General features: G+C 38.3%; 1 protein-coding gene across 1 annotated transcript; it reads right to left on the reverse strand.

The window, feature by feature from the left end:
- On the reverse strand, positions 1–13,526 carry ZC3H15 (zinc finger CCCH-type containing 15). The gene is made up of 10 exons (XM_080632144.1): positions 13,334–13,526; positions 11,688–11,789; positions 8,011–8,122; positions 6,175–6,327; positions 4,984–5,075; positions 4,376–4,558; positions 3,574–3,720; positions 3,178–3,282; positions 2,810–2,936; positions 1–2,199 (listed from the first exon to the last, which is right to left on the reverse strand). The coding sequence occupies exons 1-10, from the start codon at positions 13,409–13,411 to the stop codon at positions 2,006–2,008; spliced, it is 1,293 nt and encodes a 430-aa protein (XP_080488270.1). The 5' UTR covers positions 13,412–13,526; the 3' UTR covers positions 1–2,005.
- Positions 13,527–13,796: the final 270 nt, after the last annotated feature.

The raw sequence follows: 13,796 nt of genomic DNA on the forward strand, positions 1-13,796 counted from the left end.
CACAACTTCCTTGGGCAACCCATTCCAGTGCCTCACTCAAAAGAACACACACACACACACACTCCTTTCTCTGCTCATCTACCTTTGTGTTTTATTATCTGAAATGAGTTACCCTGTCATTCCTCCACTGTGAAATGCAAATAATTAACAACACTGACTGGGCCAAAGATTTAACCTGTTTAGATCAGTGAAACAGATCAGCATTATATACAACATACCAGCCTCTAAGACACAAAATATAGAAAGCCATTTTCATTCTTGATAATGATTACTTTTATTCCCATTTCAAATATACAACTTCAGAAAATTATGCATCATACATTCCAATGGCTTGCATTCTTAAGTGTCCTGATATCTAAGTATCCTACCGCTGGCCAGTATAATACAATAATCTGTCAGTGCTGTTTACAGAGATTCTTCTATGAAGAATCTATAGATTCTTCTTTCAATAAATAAATATTTACATCTGATATTTCAGCTTTTCCTTAAACACTTACATTTATAAGTCAATTTCAGTAGGCTTCCTTCTCCCAAACACTGCTCCTTGTTCCTATAGGGAAAAACAAATGCCACAGACCCCCAAAAGGGCAAAATAATTAAGTCAGCTATTTTAAAAACAGCATTCAAGATTCAAGAGTCAATTTAGTAGTGTCATAAATAACCAATAAAGCTAATATTACCACCCAAAAGCAGTTTGAGAAAGGTCACTAACAATGCTACAAATCTTAATGACCTTTTAAGTAGCAATTTGAAGGCTTTAGGAAAAAAAAAAAAGATTATACAAATGATAGCACTACCTCAGCAATACTATTGCAGATACTGTTTGTGTGGCAAGGAGGCATAACCCTTGAAAAAGCCCCACTACTGAGAAATCTTTATGGCAGGGATTCAATAGATTTTTGGAGGACACATTGACTCCATTTAATCCTGACAGTAAGTGCTGCCTACATGGTACACAATGCAGAGTACAACACTGCTCCACTTTGAGGCGACTTAGTACTGCAGAACTTGGTGTTATTTATAGAACACCAAAAATATGAAAGACATTTTTTAGACTGCAATATCCCTGCTCTACAGAGCTTGAAGTCTCTGCTAATACACAAAACACAGCAAGGAAAGAATGAGACTCAAATAACAGTGAGTGATGTATAACATGTATTAAATCAATTAATGGATGGGTAGGAGAGAAGAGCAGGGGGAAAAAAAGAAGAAAAAAAATCAGCAGCTGAATTTTATGCTGCATTAAGTGTAAAAAAATAATTGCAGTTAACTGTAATTTAACAGAAGCCATTATCACTTCTGCATCAGAACTGGAGAGAGAAGTGTTTATCGCTGTATTAGAAAATGAAGGTATTAACAGTTTGGTATGATAACCTAACTTAAACAGAGAAAAATCCATACACATATTTTAAAGTTGATAGTTTTTATTTACAGTTTTGTTGGCAAAAGGCAGTGGGAAATTTTAAAACATTTTAAACAAAGGGCACCATATTGTATTGTATGATGTATGAGTTCACAATCTTCAATATCCAGCTGATCAAATAAAGCTAATCACCACTTGAAGCATAATCTGCATCAGCTTCATTAGAGTATGCTGACTAAAGAACACTTCAGGCAGTTTCTGAATCATCACAATCACTAATAAAAATGCAGTTCTGGTGAAGAATGCTTTATACTGTACCTCGTATCAAATTGCCCACTTACATTTTCATACTGGCAAAGAAGTTACACTTCCTACTTTTAGTTGAAAGTTATAATCTTGTTTTCTGCAACTTCAACTTGTCAGGTAATTCTCAACTACTCTGAATATTTTACTGTGAGCATAGTCAAGACTGGAATAGATGAGACTGAAGGAAAATATTCTTCGTGTAAGATGGGCCCATCAGAATCAGCTGGGTAACCATAAACATCCTGTTTAAGAACTCTATTCAAAAAGGAGTAAAAAATAATGTAGTCAGTTTTCATTTTGTCACATAGATTTAATTCCTCACTTGAGCTTTTTAATTCATTCTTCCAAGTCAAGAGTGTTTAGTTCTTCTTCTAGTTCATCCAAGTCCTCTCCAGTGAAAAGATTTTCATCAACTGGAACTGCATCAATTACTCCATTTTCCAACTCCTCATCTCCATCATTATCTTCCTCCAAGTCGTTTTGCTCACTGCTGTTTATATCACCACCAGAAGCTTCACTTAATTTATTATCTGTAATTAAAAATAATTCTTACACATTTCAGTATCACATGTTTCTTAATCACTAATTAACAATCCTACTAAACAGGCTTTAAAGTTTTGAAACCATAAAGAAGTCACTTTATTTGAATTTATGTAGACTTATATCAGTTAAATTGCATGTACCCAATTAATATGCAGGTTTAGATCACAAATTATTATAACAGCTTAAAACCCCCAAACCTTGGTGCACCCAACTCCTCAAACTCCTACTTTTGTAACTAAGTCAAGTTTAATAAGCTGCTCCTACTGAATGTCTGCACTTAGAAGGCTCAGGATCTTTAAGATCAGCATATGCATTCTGCAAGCACACAAAGATCAAGACTTTGCTCTAAGAAATTACAAGCTAACGTAAGCTAGGTAGAAAATAAAAAGAAAACCTTAGATTTTTTGTTCATATAGTATATATATAAAGCACATAGCATTTTCTAGAAGCTTTTTCTTTAATAACTGCATGTATTATTGATAACAGTTTCACTTCCCTGCCCTTTTTAAGCAGATCAAGAATTCATTTCTATCTGTCTTTTGGGAAGCCTTTATATTAATAATCTTGTATTACTGATGCCTAAATAAATGAACTTACCGTCTTTTTCTATTGAACTGTATGTGCTGAATCGCTCAGGACTAGCCACAGTAATACCAGTCTCGTCTACAGCCTTTGGGACATACAGGTTCAAATCTACATCATTTATACACACAGGGTCTTCCATCTGAAAAACAAACCAAGATGCTCTGTGTGATTTACTTCTCTACAGAAATTCTCATTCCTAAAGGATTTATACAAAATTCTTTAATCTTCCTTTTGACACAAATTTGACAAAAAAATCTACTCTGCAGTGGCGTTACATTACGAACCAAGCTTACTAATTGCACCGTAAGAGCTCTCAAATTAAAAAGTTTTCACACTTGAGTGCAACTTGAAATATTACTCAAGTTAATACAGTTCTTTACCTCATCATCTTCTCCTGTTCCTTGAATATAATGGGTGTCATCTGCCTCTTCATCATCTGCATCAACCAGCTCTGGGCGGAATTCAAATACTTCACGTCCACAGATCTATTTACAGGAAAAAAAAAAAAAACAAACAAAAAAAAACCCCTCTTAATTTAGGACTTCAGAGAATTTAGAATTTGTACTGCTATACACAAAAACACCCAAAACCAACCAAACACCCCCCCCCCCAAAAAAAAACCAAACAAAACACCAAAACAAACAAACAAACAAAAAAAAAAGAGGGGTGTAGAGGGTATGGGGGCAAGAAAAGGAAAAGGCAATTCCAGGCCAGCTACCTTATTACAAGAACTTAAACTTTTCTTCTTATGTTAAGAATTGGACTGGAGAACATACCACTAAGGCTTTGCCAGCTTTAAAATCTGCTTTCCTCCTCTCCATATCTTGCTCAGCCTTATCAATTTTTTCTTGTCTTTTTCTTCTCTTCCATGCAATAAAACACTCTAGAGTAATTTTGGTAACATTTGGTCCTAAGGCAGCACGCTGTCAAGTAAAGAGACTAATTAATGCTAGAAATTATTTCCAAAGGCTGTAACTATTAGAGATTTAATTACTCTTTTCCAGAAACTAATTAAAACCATTTCTTTTTAATTCCATCTTCACTCTCACCACTGTTAAACACACACCATCCGCTCAGTTTGACTCAACACACAGATTTCCTTTTAGTGAGATGAACAGACATGAAAATTAACATGAAAATGCAGGAGGAAAAAAGCCAATAATAATTGCTCAGGTTCTCCTCAGAGCAACATTGCCAGGGAATATTGACAGAAATAAGCAGGGCAGCACGTAAAAACTTCAGAAGGCCCCATTCTCCTGGCATTGCTTCCTTGTTACAGAGTTATACAAAAACTACGGTGTCAACGAGCTGGGAATAACAAAGGCCCATAGAAGCAGTTGTAACAGACAAAGGATTAGCAACACCTGCACTAAGTATGCAGTCATAGTTTAATCTATTTACTGGGTAGTAGTTTCTAAACAAAAACATGAATCAGATACTACACATCCTTCACCCTAGCTCACACAGCTATAGGAACATTTTATACTTTGAAATTATTAATTAGGAAGTTATTTACACCTGTATCTTCAAAGTAATAAAAATAAATACTACCAAAAGGTACCTGAATGACAACTTTACCTCTTTTTCTATTAGATCTTCTAAAGAAATTTCATCTTGCTTTTCCTCCTTCTTTTTATCTTTTTTTAATACAAAACCTGGAGGAAGAGCATGGCGATACATGCAGTTGTCTCCTCCGCCCGGACACACCCAAAACCATCCATATTTGTTGTTTTCAATAGCATCAAGGAAATATTTGCAGACCTGTTTAAAACAAGAGTTGTTAGCACCACATTCTTTTTTCATTCCTAGCAATTTACACTAAGTTTATAGCTACTACATGTCAGAAGTACAGTAACTCAAAGCCAGTTGTGCTCAAAATAGAAGAAACATGTGAAATGCATTGCTACTAAAAAAGTAGACAAAAGAAGTGCAACTACTTATGTAAAACTCATGTAGCTAAAGAGCTTTTCTCCTTTATCATAATCCCAATTTAGAAAGCCTGGATGACTCAGAAGACTGGCAAATGTATACTGCTTTAAAGTCAGCAGCACCCATGAAGCATGCTGACAGTCTCTCTCTTCCTGCTCACCAACACCACTGTAGTTTTAATACCAGTCTGCAGTTAATTCTCTCTACTACAGTTCAGAGGAAAAAAAAAAAAAAGGAAAAAGAAAAAAGAGACATACTATTTGAGTTTTGGGTTTTTTCTTTTCCGCCTCACCATGCTTCTTGTTCACCACTTCTTCCAGCTTCTTCTCATCCCAGTTATCCATTGTATCTAGAAAAAGACAACGGAAAATTCCAATAGACACAAAAGTTTCAAATACTAAACACTGCTGTCGTTTTGCTCCCTAGTAACAGTTTTAATATGCAATTTTTACGTTTTAGTTTATCGAATGGAAAATAAATTCAAGCTTTTATAATGAAGTTTTCAAACTCTCCTATGCTGCTCACAAGACTGTTTCCTCAAAAGCCTCAGAAATTCGTATTTTGACAGGCATAAATTGTGTTTCACTGAAAGACTAAAAAATTGCATCATCCCATCTGTACATTAGCAAGCACAGACAAGGGAGAAGAAAAAGGTTATGACTGAGTAAAAGAAAAGGTTGAAGTCTATTGACCAAAAATACAGGTAATAGAACTTGAAGACTGAAATAGGTAATATTAAATTTCATGTGTTAAAAGTTAAAAGAAGGTTCCATCAAAAGAAGCAAGATCACCTATGGCAACAGTAGTAGTGAATCTGTGGGAGCCTATCACATTTATTTAGGATGACACAGGCTAAAATTCAAATGAAGACCGAGACATCACGAATTGAGGAAAACCAAAAGAAATTATTTTGACTATAAAATCTCTAACTCCTGCTAAGTAAAAGAAAATCCAGAGCACGAAGCAAACAAATGATTTGGGGAAAGGAGACAAGTCAGACAAAAAAACTCCGAAGAGTATCCCAAATTCTGCAAATGTGCACATTTGGGCAAACACTAGTAATAATTCTGCAAGGCAACTCTGGTTACCCTTTACACTTCCTCCTTTTGCACTTCCATTCTATAGAACTCAGAAGACACTAGCAACTACCAGAAAGATCAAACACTATGCAACTTGCTACCTGTATGATGTAAAGTGCTATACAGCAAAATTGAAAAAATACCATCCAGTGTCACTAGGTCAGTTTTTTTCTGAATAAGTTATTAAGAAGCATGTTCACAAGTATTCTTTAAATGAGCTTCACTGTTGCTCATCATTTTGAACATAGTGGTGTGGGTTGCTTTGGTCACTGAGCAGGCTCTTCAGGATCACAACCACAACACAAGACTCTTGAAAGTCCAGTTTCAGAATCAGAATAATTTACTAGTAATTTTGTGTAAGTTGTATACCTTTTTCAAGATCCTCATCTCTTGCATCAATATAGACGCTTCGTTTTTCACCCTTCCGCTCCAGAGACAAATCATGAGAAAACTTGCACTTGTCTCCTTTAGTGCACTGTCCTTGCTTGAAGAAAGCACAAACTACAGATTTGGGGTCGGCACCTGAGGGAAGAATGATTTTTTTTATATATATTTTAATATTATTTTTAAGCAAAAGCTGTATATTTAAAGTTCTGAGAACACAATCTTTAGGATCTGTTTTTAAAAACTGAAGCTTTTTTAATATGAAGTTCATCACAAGTAAATACTTCATGCTCTGAAAATGTCTTATTTAGTTTGTATAGCATGATACTTGCATTAAGTATCAAAGCTGGCACTGCACTATTTAAAGAAATATGGACAGCAGTTTGCCTGAGCAAATTATTTATTCATATAATGTAATACATACAAGATCCCACTCTGGGCAACTTCCTTCCTATACAATAAGGTAATTCTCTGCTAATACACAGTAAAGCATCTCCTGATTTCAGCCTTTCCTTAACGGATCAACACCACAGTAGAACAAATTCTAATAATCTAAGCAGCACTCATTCACTTTCTTTAAAAATAGAAAAAAATGGCTGCTCATACAGTATGAACTATTCAATCAACCTAATCACAGTTTAATTAACTATCATGCCACTAAAGGAATGATTTGACCATTAGGAGGCGAGAGAAGAAATGAGAGCAGGTAGAAATGTATTTATGAGACACGATTAAATCAGAAATACTTTATTTGTAATATTCATTGAATACTTACGTAAGATTTTAAGTTCGAGTTTTTCACTTGCTGTTTTTACACTGCGTGCAAGTCACTAGTGGTTAGAATATGTATTGCAATACCTAGTTAAATTCTCAGCTAAAGTAATCTAGTTTTTAAACATGAGTGGATCCATAAGAAAGTTTGCTTGCAATCTCAATAGAAAGTCAAAGCTTTAATTAAAACAGTACTAGTCCTCTGAAATAACTGTAAACCAAGAGCTACTTTATTTGGAGAAGACTGACCACTGCAGATCATAAACTGAAAACTGGCCTTTGCTGCTGCTATGTGCCACAATGAGCAAATACCAGGTTTGCTTTAAAGACACACATGGAAGTCACACCTATCTAGTCAAAAATTACTGTCCATAATTAGTTCCAGAAGATTAATAAAGCAAAGATTTGATAACATTTAGTTAATTCCTAAAAAGTATTGACTTTTTGCCTCCCACATGGCAGCCAACTGTAGAGTTGCTCAGTTATCAAACACTTAACTTTTCATCACAAAACGAGTTTGTTCAATAACCAAGTTCAAGACCACACTTCTGAAATCAAGTCCTACTGTTAATTATGAGGCAGGACAGAAGTAATTGGAAAACTTAGTGTTCTGATTTGCACATGACTTTTATATGAAGACAATTATATTAAACTCCTTGTAATATCTAGATGTTCACATTTCCCTGCAGAGACAGGCTGCTTTAAACAAATACCATTACACACAAAAAAACCCATGCCACTCATCCAGAAGAATCTAATTAATAAATCTGAATACAGCAAAGTAACTACAGCTGTCCTGTCAATATCAACATAGCTTTTGATATTTGATGATCTTAAAAAAACCCCAAAAAATAAAAAAACCCAACAACAACAACAAAAAACAACCCCACACAAAAACCAAACAAACAAAAACCAAACAAGTACTTGGTACATGAGACAGCCATATCTACTTCATTAAAAAAAATGAACTGACATTTTTAAAGGATTCTTTTACCTGAAGTAGATATATGAGTAAGAGAACATAGTTGAAGAGAATTTAGTTACCCCTACCTTTGCTAATTTTCTGTGCAGCAACCACAGGCTTGAAGAGTTCATTTAATTCTTGTAATTCTTTTTTCTTATCTTCCTTTTTTAGTTTCTTCTCACTTTCTGATTGAGCAGCCTATAATGAACCCAAATTTGAAGTTATTAATATGAAATTAGAATACCATTACTCACTTCACCTGAACTGTACACTAAAATAGCAAATAATTCTGAATTGGTTTATAAGGAAAGAGGGAAAAACCTGTGATTTCTAAGTTTCTCAGAATTCATACCCTTGCACGAACAGCCAGTGCCATCTAGTGGTACTGACCTTTCAAACAGAAGATACTACAAAGGTAATTTGTCAGACATGTGAAATGCTGGCAGGTGCCATTAAATCACTCAAGTTATCTTTATTGCACCTTTACAGCCTAGGAAATCAAGTGAAAGATACTGAGAGTAGGAGAGGAAAATGAGTTGTTAATGTATCACAAAAGAACAATGCAACTATCCAACGTGGTTACTTCCAGATCTGTGCAAAAAGCCTATCTGTAGCGCCTTTACATGCTGTTTTGCTCTTTCTTTTCATGTACAGTATAATTCCAGGAAACTTCTGCAGAAGTTGGAAACTGCTTTTAGAACACTATTTGTCTGAACAGGTATAAATTCAACATATCAATGCTTCATTGAAAACCAGTGGTTTGTAAGACAATAACATTTATTTTACAGGTGCTAGGAGCCAAGGACTGAAAAACAAGTTCACCTAGGAAAGGAAATATTTGTGTCAAATTAAAAAAACTTGACTCTGCCTTACTCTTTTTGGATAAGCCAGAAAAGGCCTGTATCTATACCAGGGCCGCAGAGAGGGATGAAGGCAGATGAAAGAGGACATGGGACAAACATAATTAGATTTTGGGGAACTACAAGCTGGTCAGTTTTATCTTGGTGCCTGGCAAGATCAAGCTGCAGATCCTCTTGGAAAATATACTAAGGCACATGGACAATAAGGGGCTGATAGGTAACAGCCAATATGGCTTCACTAAGGACAAATCGTGCCTGACATTTGGTGGCCTTCTACGATGGGTCCCCTGAATTGGTGGATGAGGAAAGAGCAACTGAAATCACATACCTGAACTTGTGCAAGGTGTTTGACACTGTCCCTCACAATACCCTTGTCTCTAAATGGAAGAGTCATAGATTTAACAGATGGACCACTCAGTGGATAAGAAATTGGCTAGATGGTCACACTCAGAGTTGTGTTCAATGGGTCAATGTCCAAGTGGAGACTGGTGACAGTGACCCTTGGGGGTCACTGCTGGGACTGATCCTGTTCAACACTGTTGCCAGTGACATGGACAGTGGGATTGAGCGCACCCTCAGCAAGTTTGCTGATGATGCCAAGCTGTGTGGCAAAATCAACATGCTGGAGGGAAGGGATGCCAAAGAGAGGGACTTTGACACACTTGAGAGGTGGACCAATCTTATGAAGTTCAACAAGGTGAACTGCAAGGTCCTGTACCTAGATCAGGGCAATCCAAAGCACAAATACAGGCTACGCAGAGACTGCAATGAGAGCAGCACTGAGGAGAAGCAGTTAGGGGGTTGGTTGACATGCTCACTATGAGCTGTCAGCATGCACCTGCAGCCCAGAAAGCCAACTGTGTGCTGGGCTGCATCAAAAGGAGCGTGACCAGCAGGTTAAAGGACGTGATTCTACCCCTGTACTCTGCTCACATGAGACTCCCACCTGCTGTACTGTGTTCAGCTCTGGGGCTCCAACACAAGAGGGATGTGAACCTGTTGGAATGAGTCCAGAGGAAGCCACAAAGATGCTTTGAGTGATGGAGCACTTCTGCTATGGAGACAGGCTGAGAGAGCTGGGCTTGTTCATCCTGGAGAAGAAAAGGCTTCAGGAAGACCTTAGAACAGCTTCCAGTGCCTCAAGAAACCTGGAGAGGGACTTTTTACAAGGGCCTGTAGGGCAGGACAAGGGGGAACAGCTTTGAACTGACAGAGGGGAGACTGAGATGAGATATGAGGAAGAAATTCTTTATTGTGAGGTTGTTGAGGCCCTGGCACAGGCTGCCCAGAGACACCGTGGCTGCCCCATCCTTGGCAGTGTTCAAGGCCAGGCTGGACGGGCCTTGGAGCAACCTGGTCTAGTGGGAGGTGCCCCATACTGAAAGGTCCTATTTTATGTAACATGCAGACCCATATATGTCAACTACAAAAAAAAGAGTACTTTAAGAATTGCTTTTGTTTCACTCTACAGCAGTTCAAAAAGCATGAGGCTGACTTTTAAAAACCCCAAACAAATGAGAAGAGGGAAAAAAAAACAACCCACAAAAAACCCCAAACAAAACCAAAAACCAAAACACCACCACCCAAAAACCCCCCCAAACACAAAACCACCCAACACACAAACAAACCAACCAACCAACACCAACAAAAAAACCCCAACCCACAATTAAAACTCAACAAAACATTAACAGCAATTCCATTTGTATCTTGGAACTCAAGAAAAATTGCTTTAATTTTTTTTTCTTTTTTCTAAGGGACAACCCTAACAGAGAACTATTTTATAAGGTAAGAAAGTATGATGCAGTCTAAAAATTAGATTCCATCAGTCAATAGCTATGAACATTTGAAAACAAGATTACTGAGGTACTTTACATAGTGGTATTCCTATACATGCTACAGATTCAGGGATTTCGTACAGAAATTTCAGAACGAACATTTGAGTAACACCAATGTTTCTGAAGTGACATCAAAGCAGTCCTCTTCTCCACAACAAGAAATTATTAGATCTAATGACCCAAATATCAACTTTAAACCTGCACTTGACATGTTATTTCACCTTTATGTTATGTAAGGAATTTACCATAAATTATGACATCATTAATTTAGCCAATGCAAATATTCCACAAGCTTGTTCATAAGGCAGGAAGCTGTGTAAATGCTTAGCAACTAGCTCCCCCTAGCACTACAGGAGTAAGAGACCTGGCCTGCTTCCCTAATAATATTGTTTTCATGAAACCTGTGCTTTCTCATTAAGTATCTAAGTGTATCTCAGCCACATCACATTTTAATTCATCACAGAACAGCAGTGGCTCTCTCAGACAGTGGCTGAGAATTTCAGGTTTTTTGACAATTTCACCAAATAGATACAGACTTGTTTCCACTTTAATTAATAATAAATACTTCCATAAGCAGAACAAGCACATACAGGCTTATACTTTTTCTAATCTTCCCCCAATTTGAGTTTTATTATTACTAACAGCTATTCGTATTTTTAACTGTTGACCATTTCTTAGATTAGGTGGGAGTTACAGGAAAAAAAGAGAACGAACTTACAACTGTACTTTGCTGATAGCCAGTTTCTACAGTTTCATTTGAGATAATACATCTTAATTATGTTACTATCAAAACACAATGTAAACAAAAAACCCACCCTTGTTGTGGGTTGTTTTTTTAAAAACCAAACAAACCAAATTCCTGTACTCTGTACTACCTTTACACAGGTACATCCTTCCCATCTAGACAAGTTTTGCAAGAGGACTATTTGTGAAATTTGTGCCAGTCACAACACATTAGGTAAGTTACATCTCAACTGTTTTCTACTTCAAGATTAGATGTCGATCTAGATGTCTAGTGAAAGACTATTCGACTCTGCAGTGGGAAAACATTACAGAATAAATGCTTACCTGACGTGGATTTTGCTGACCAAATTTAACCTGGTGAGTCACAGCCTTGATGAATTTCTGTTGTTTTGCACCTTTTTTATTCTTTAGGCCAAATGTTCTGTCCTAAATCAAGAGACACAGCCACATTGACTGAAACAACTTTGTTACAAAAGGAAAAGACTTGACACTCCTCTCAAGTTTTCAGTTAAACAGACTCTAACACTACAAGCAATCCAAGCAGCAGTATGGACAATATTCAGACCTCTCACACAATTTTTTAAAATTTTCTTTTCAAAAGACCCTACTAAACCCTGCCACCCAAGTAATAACTGAGGAAAGTATGAAGACTGAGTAACGGTAAATATGCCTTACATTTTCCTATGTACCTGAAATAGCTTATTACTTCTATCTTCGAGTATTAATATATAAATGTTACATATTTGTTATACAGGTGAGTATTGCCACATGTAACATATTATACTTTTTAATTTCAATTATTTCACACTTTTCATTTTCTAATTAACTTGAAGATAAGGCCTCCCCCTATGGCAAGTCCAGACAGATGTTTGTCCTTCCTAAACTCCACTGCAAGAACTTTCCATTTGCTGCCTGAAACAATTTTTCCTTTGCATCTCCATTTTTACTGTCAGAGAAGTTTTTACACGACCTATCTGTAAGAAAAAAAATAGCCCACTAACACATGAGTATTTGAACCAGAAATTATTTCCTGCAACTGAAATGCCTACATTACATACCTATCCATGCTATTAACTTGATACTGACTCTTTTTTCCTTCAAGGAAAAAGTAATAGATGATCACCCAGTTATAAGACCTCTGTTCATACATACTCTTGGAAGCTCTAACAGTCCAAAAATATATTATAAAAGAATGATAGAATAAACAGTTCCAACTTTCCAGAGTCACTCTGTTTTCAGATGTATGACCTATTAACAGCAATTAGTCCTCTGTTACTTTATGCTAATTTGAAAAGCCTGTAATTCGTAAAATAACTATCTAGAAAAGACATTGCTCACACACTTCATTTCTGTGCAAATGAAACACAGACTATATAATCACTGTGTATTTTAATTGTGTAATATTTGTTACTAATCAATGCAGATCTTTCTTCTTTCAGCTGCATGTTTTTGTATGTAGCTGAATTCAGCAAGAACATCAGAAAATCTGAAGACAACAGAGAGCAAGAACAGCCACCCTAATATTCTCAAATAACATAGAAACAATAATCCACAGTGCTAGATTTAAAAGAACACTTGCATTAAACGGATATTCTGCCCAAACAGCAAAGCAGCTATTATCTTTCATGCCAGCAGATGCCCAGGCAGGAAACCCAAACCCCAATCCAAGAAGCGCAGCGACGGTCGCTGTGACAGATGCGGGCGGCGCTGGGGCCACCAAGGGAACCTGCCTCCCCCACAGACCCTTCGGGGCTGGACTCGAGCACCAGTGGCGAGCTTTTAGGGAGGGCGGCAGCGGCCGGCAACACCGCCCGCGCCACCGCTACAGGGAGCGGCGGAGGACTGAGGGGAAAAGCTGCCCGCGCCCGAAGGGGAACACCAAGAAGCGGCAGGTCCCGGCAGCCATGGAGAGGGCCGCGGCAAGACAGCGCCCCGCCCGGTATGGGCCGACGCGGCCCTGTTCGCTTTACCTCAATTATCTTCTCCTTCTTCTTCTGGTCCGCCTTCTTGCTGCCCCCCGCCGGCTGCTGCTGCTTCTTGGGGGGCATGGCGGAACGGCTGGCAGGGCAATGCTGCCTCTCGCTCGGCGGCTCTAAGGGTCGCGGAGCGAACAGACCACCACCTCAAAGAAAGCTTGGCCAGCCTCGGTTGTAACGCCGGCGGCCGCGGGGCACGCTGGGAAAGGGGCGCGCTAGGGCCCAATTAACCTCCCGGCAGGCAGCGCGCTGCGGGGTGAGGTGGCCAACGTCACGGAGAGGCGGGGTGCCCTGGCTGCGGCGGTGGGGTCGGGCCGGGCCGGGCCGGGCCGGTGCCGAGCGCCGGTGGCAGGGGGACGGGGCTTGGGGCCGTGGTCGGTGGAACCTGGCAGCACCGGGAAACTCTGTGGCCGGGGAACGGTTGTCAGCAGTCATGGGCGCGGACTCCCCCTTGCCT

This window comes from Psittacula echo, assembly GCF_963264785.1.
Source record: "Psittacula echo genome assembly, chromosome: 20".
Lineage (NCBI taxonomy): Eukaryota > Metazoa > Chordata > Aves > Psittaciformes > Psittacidae > Psittacula > Psittacula echo.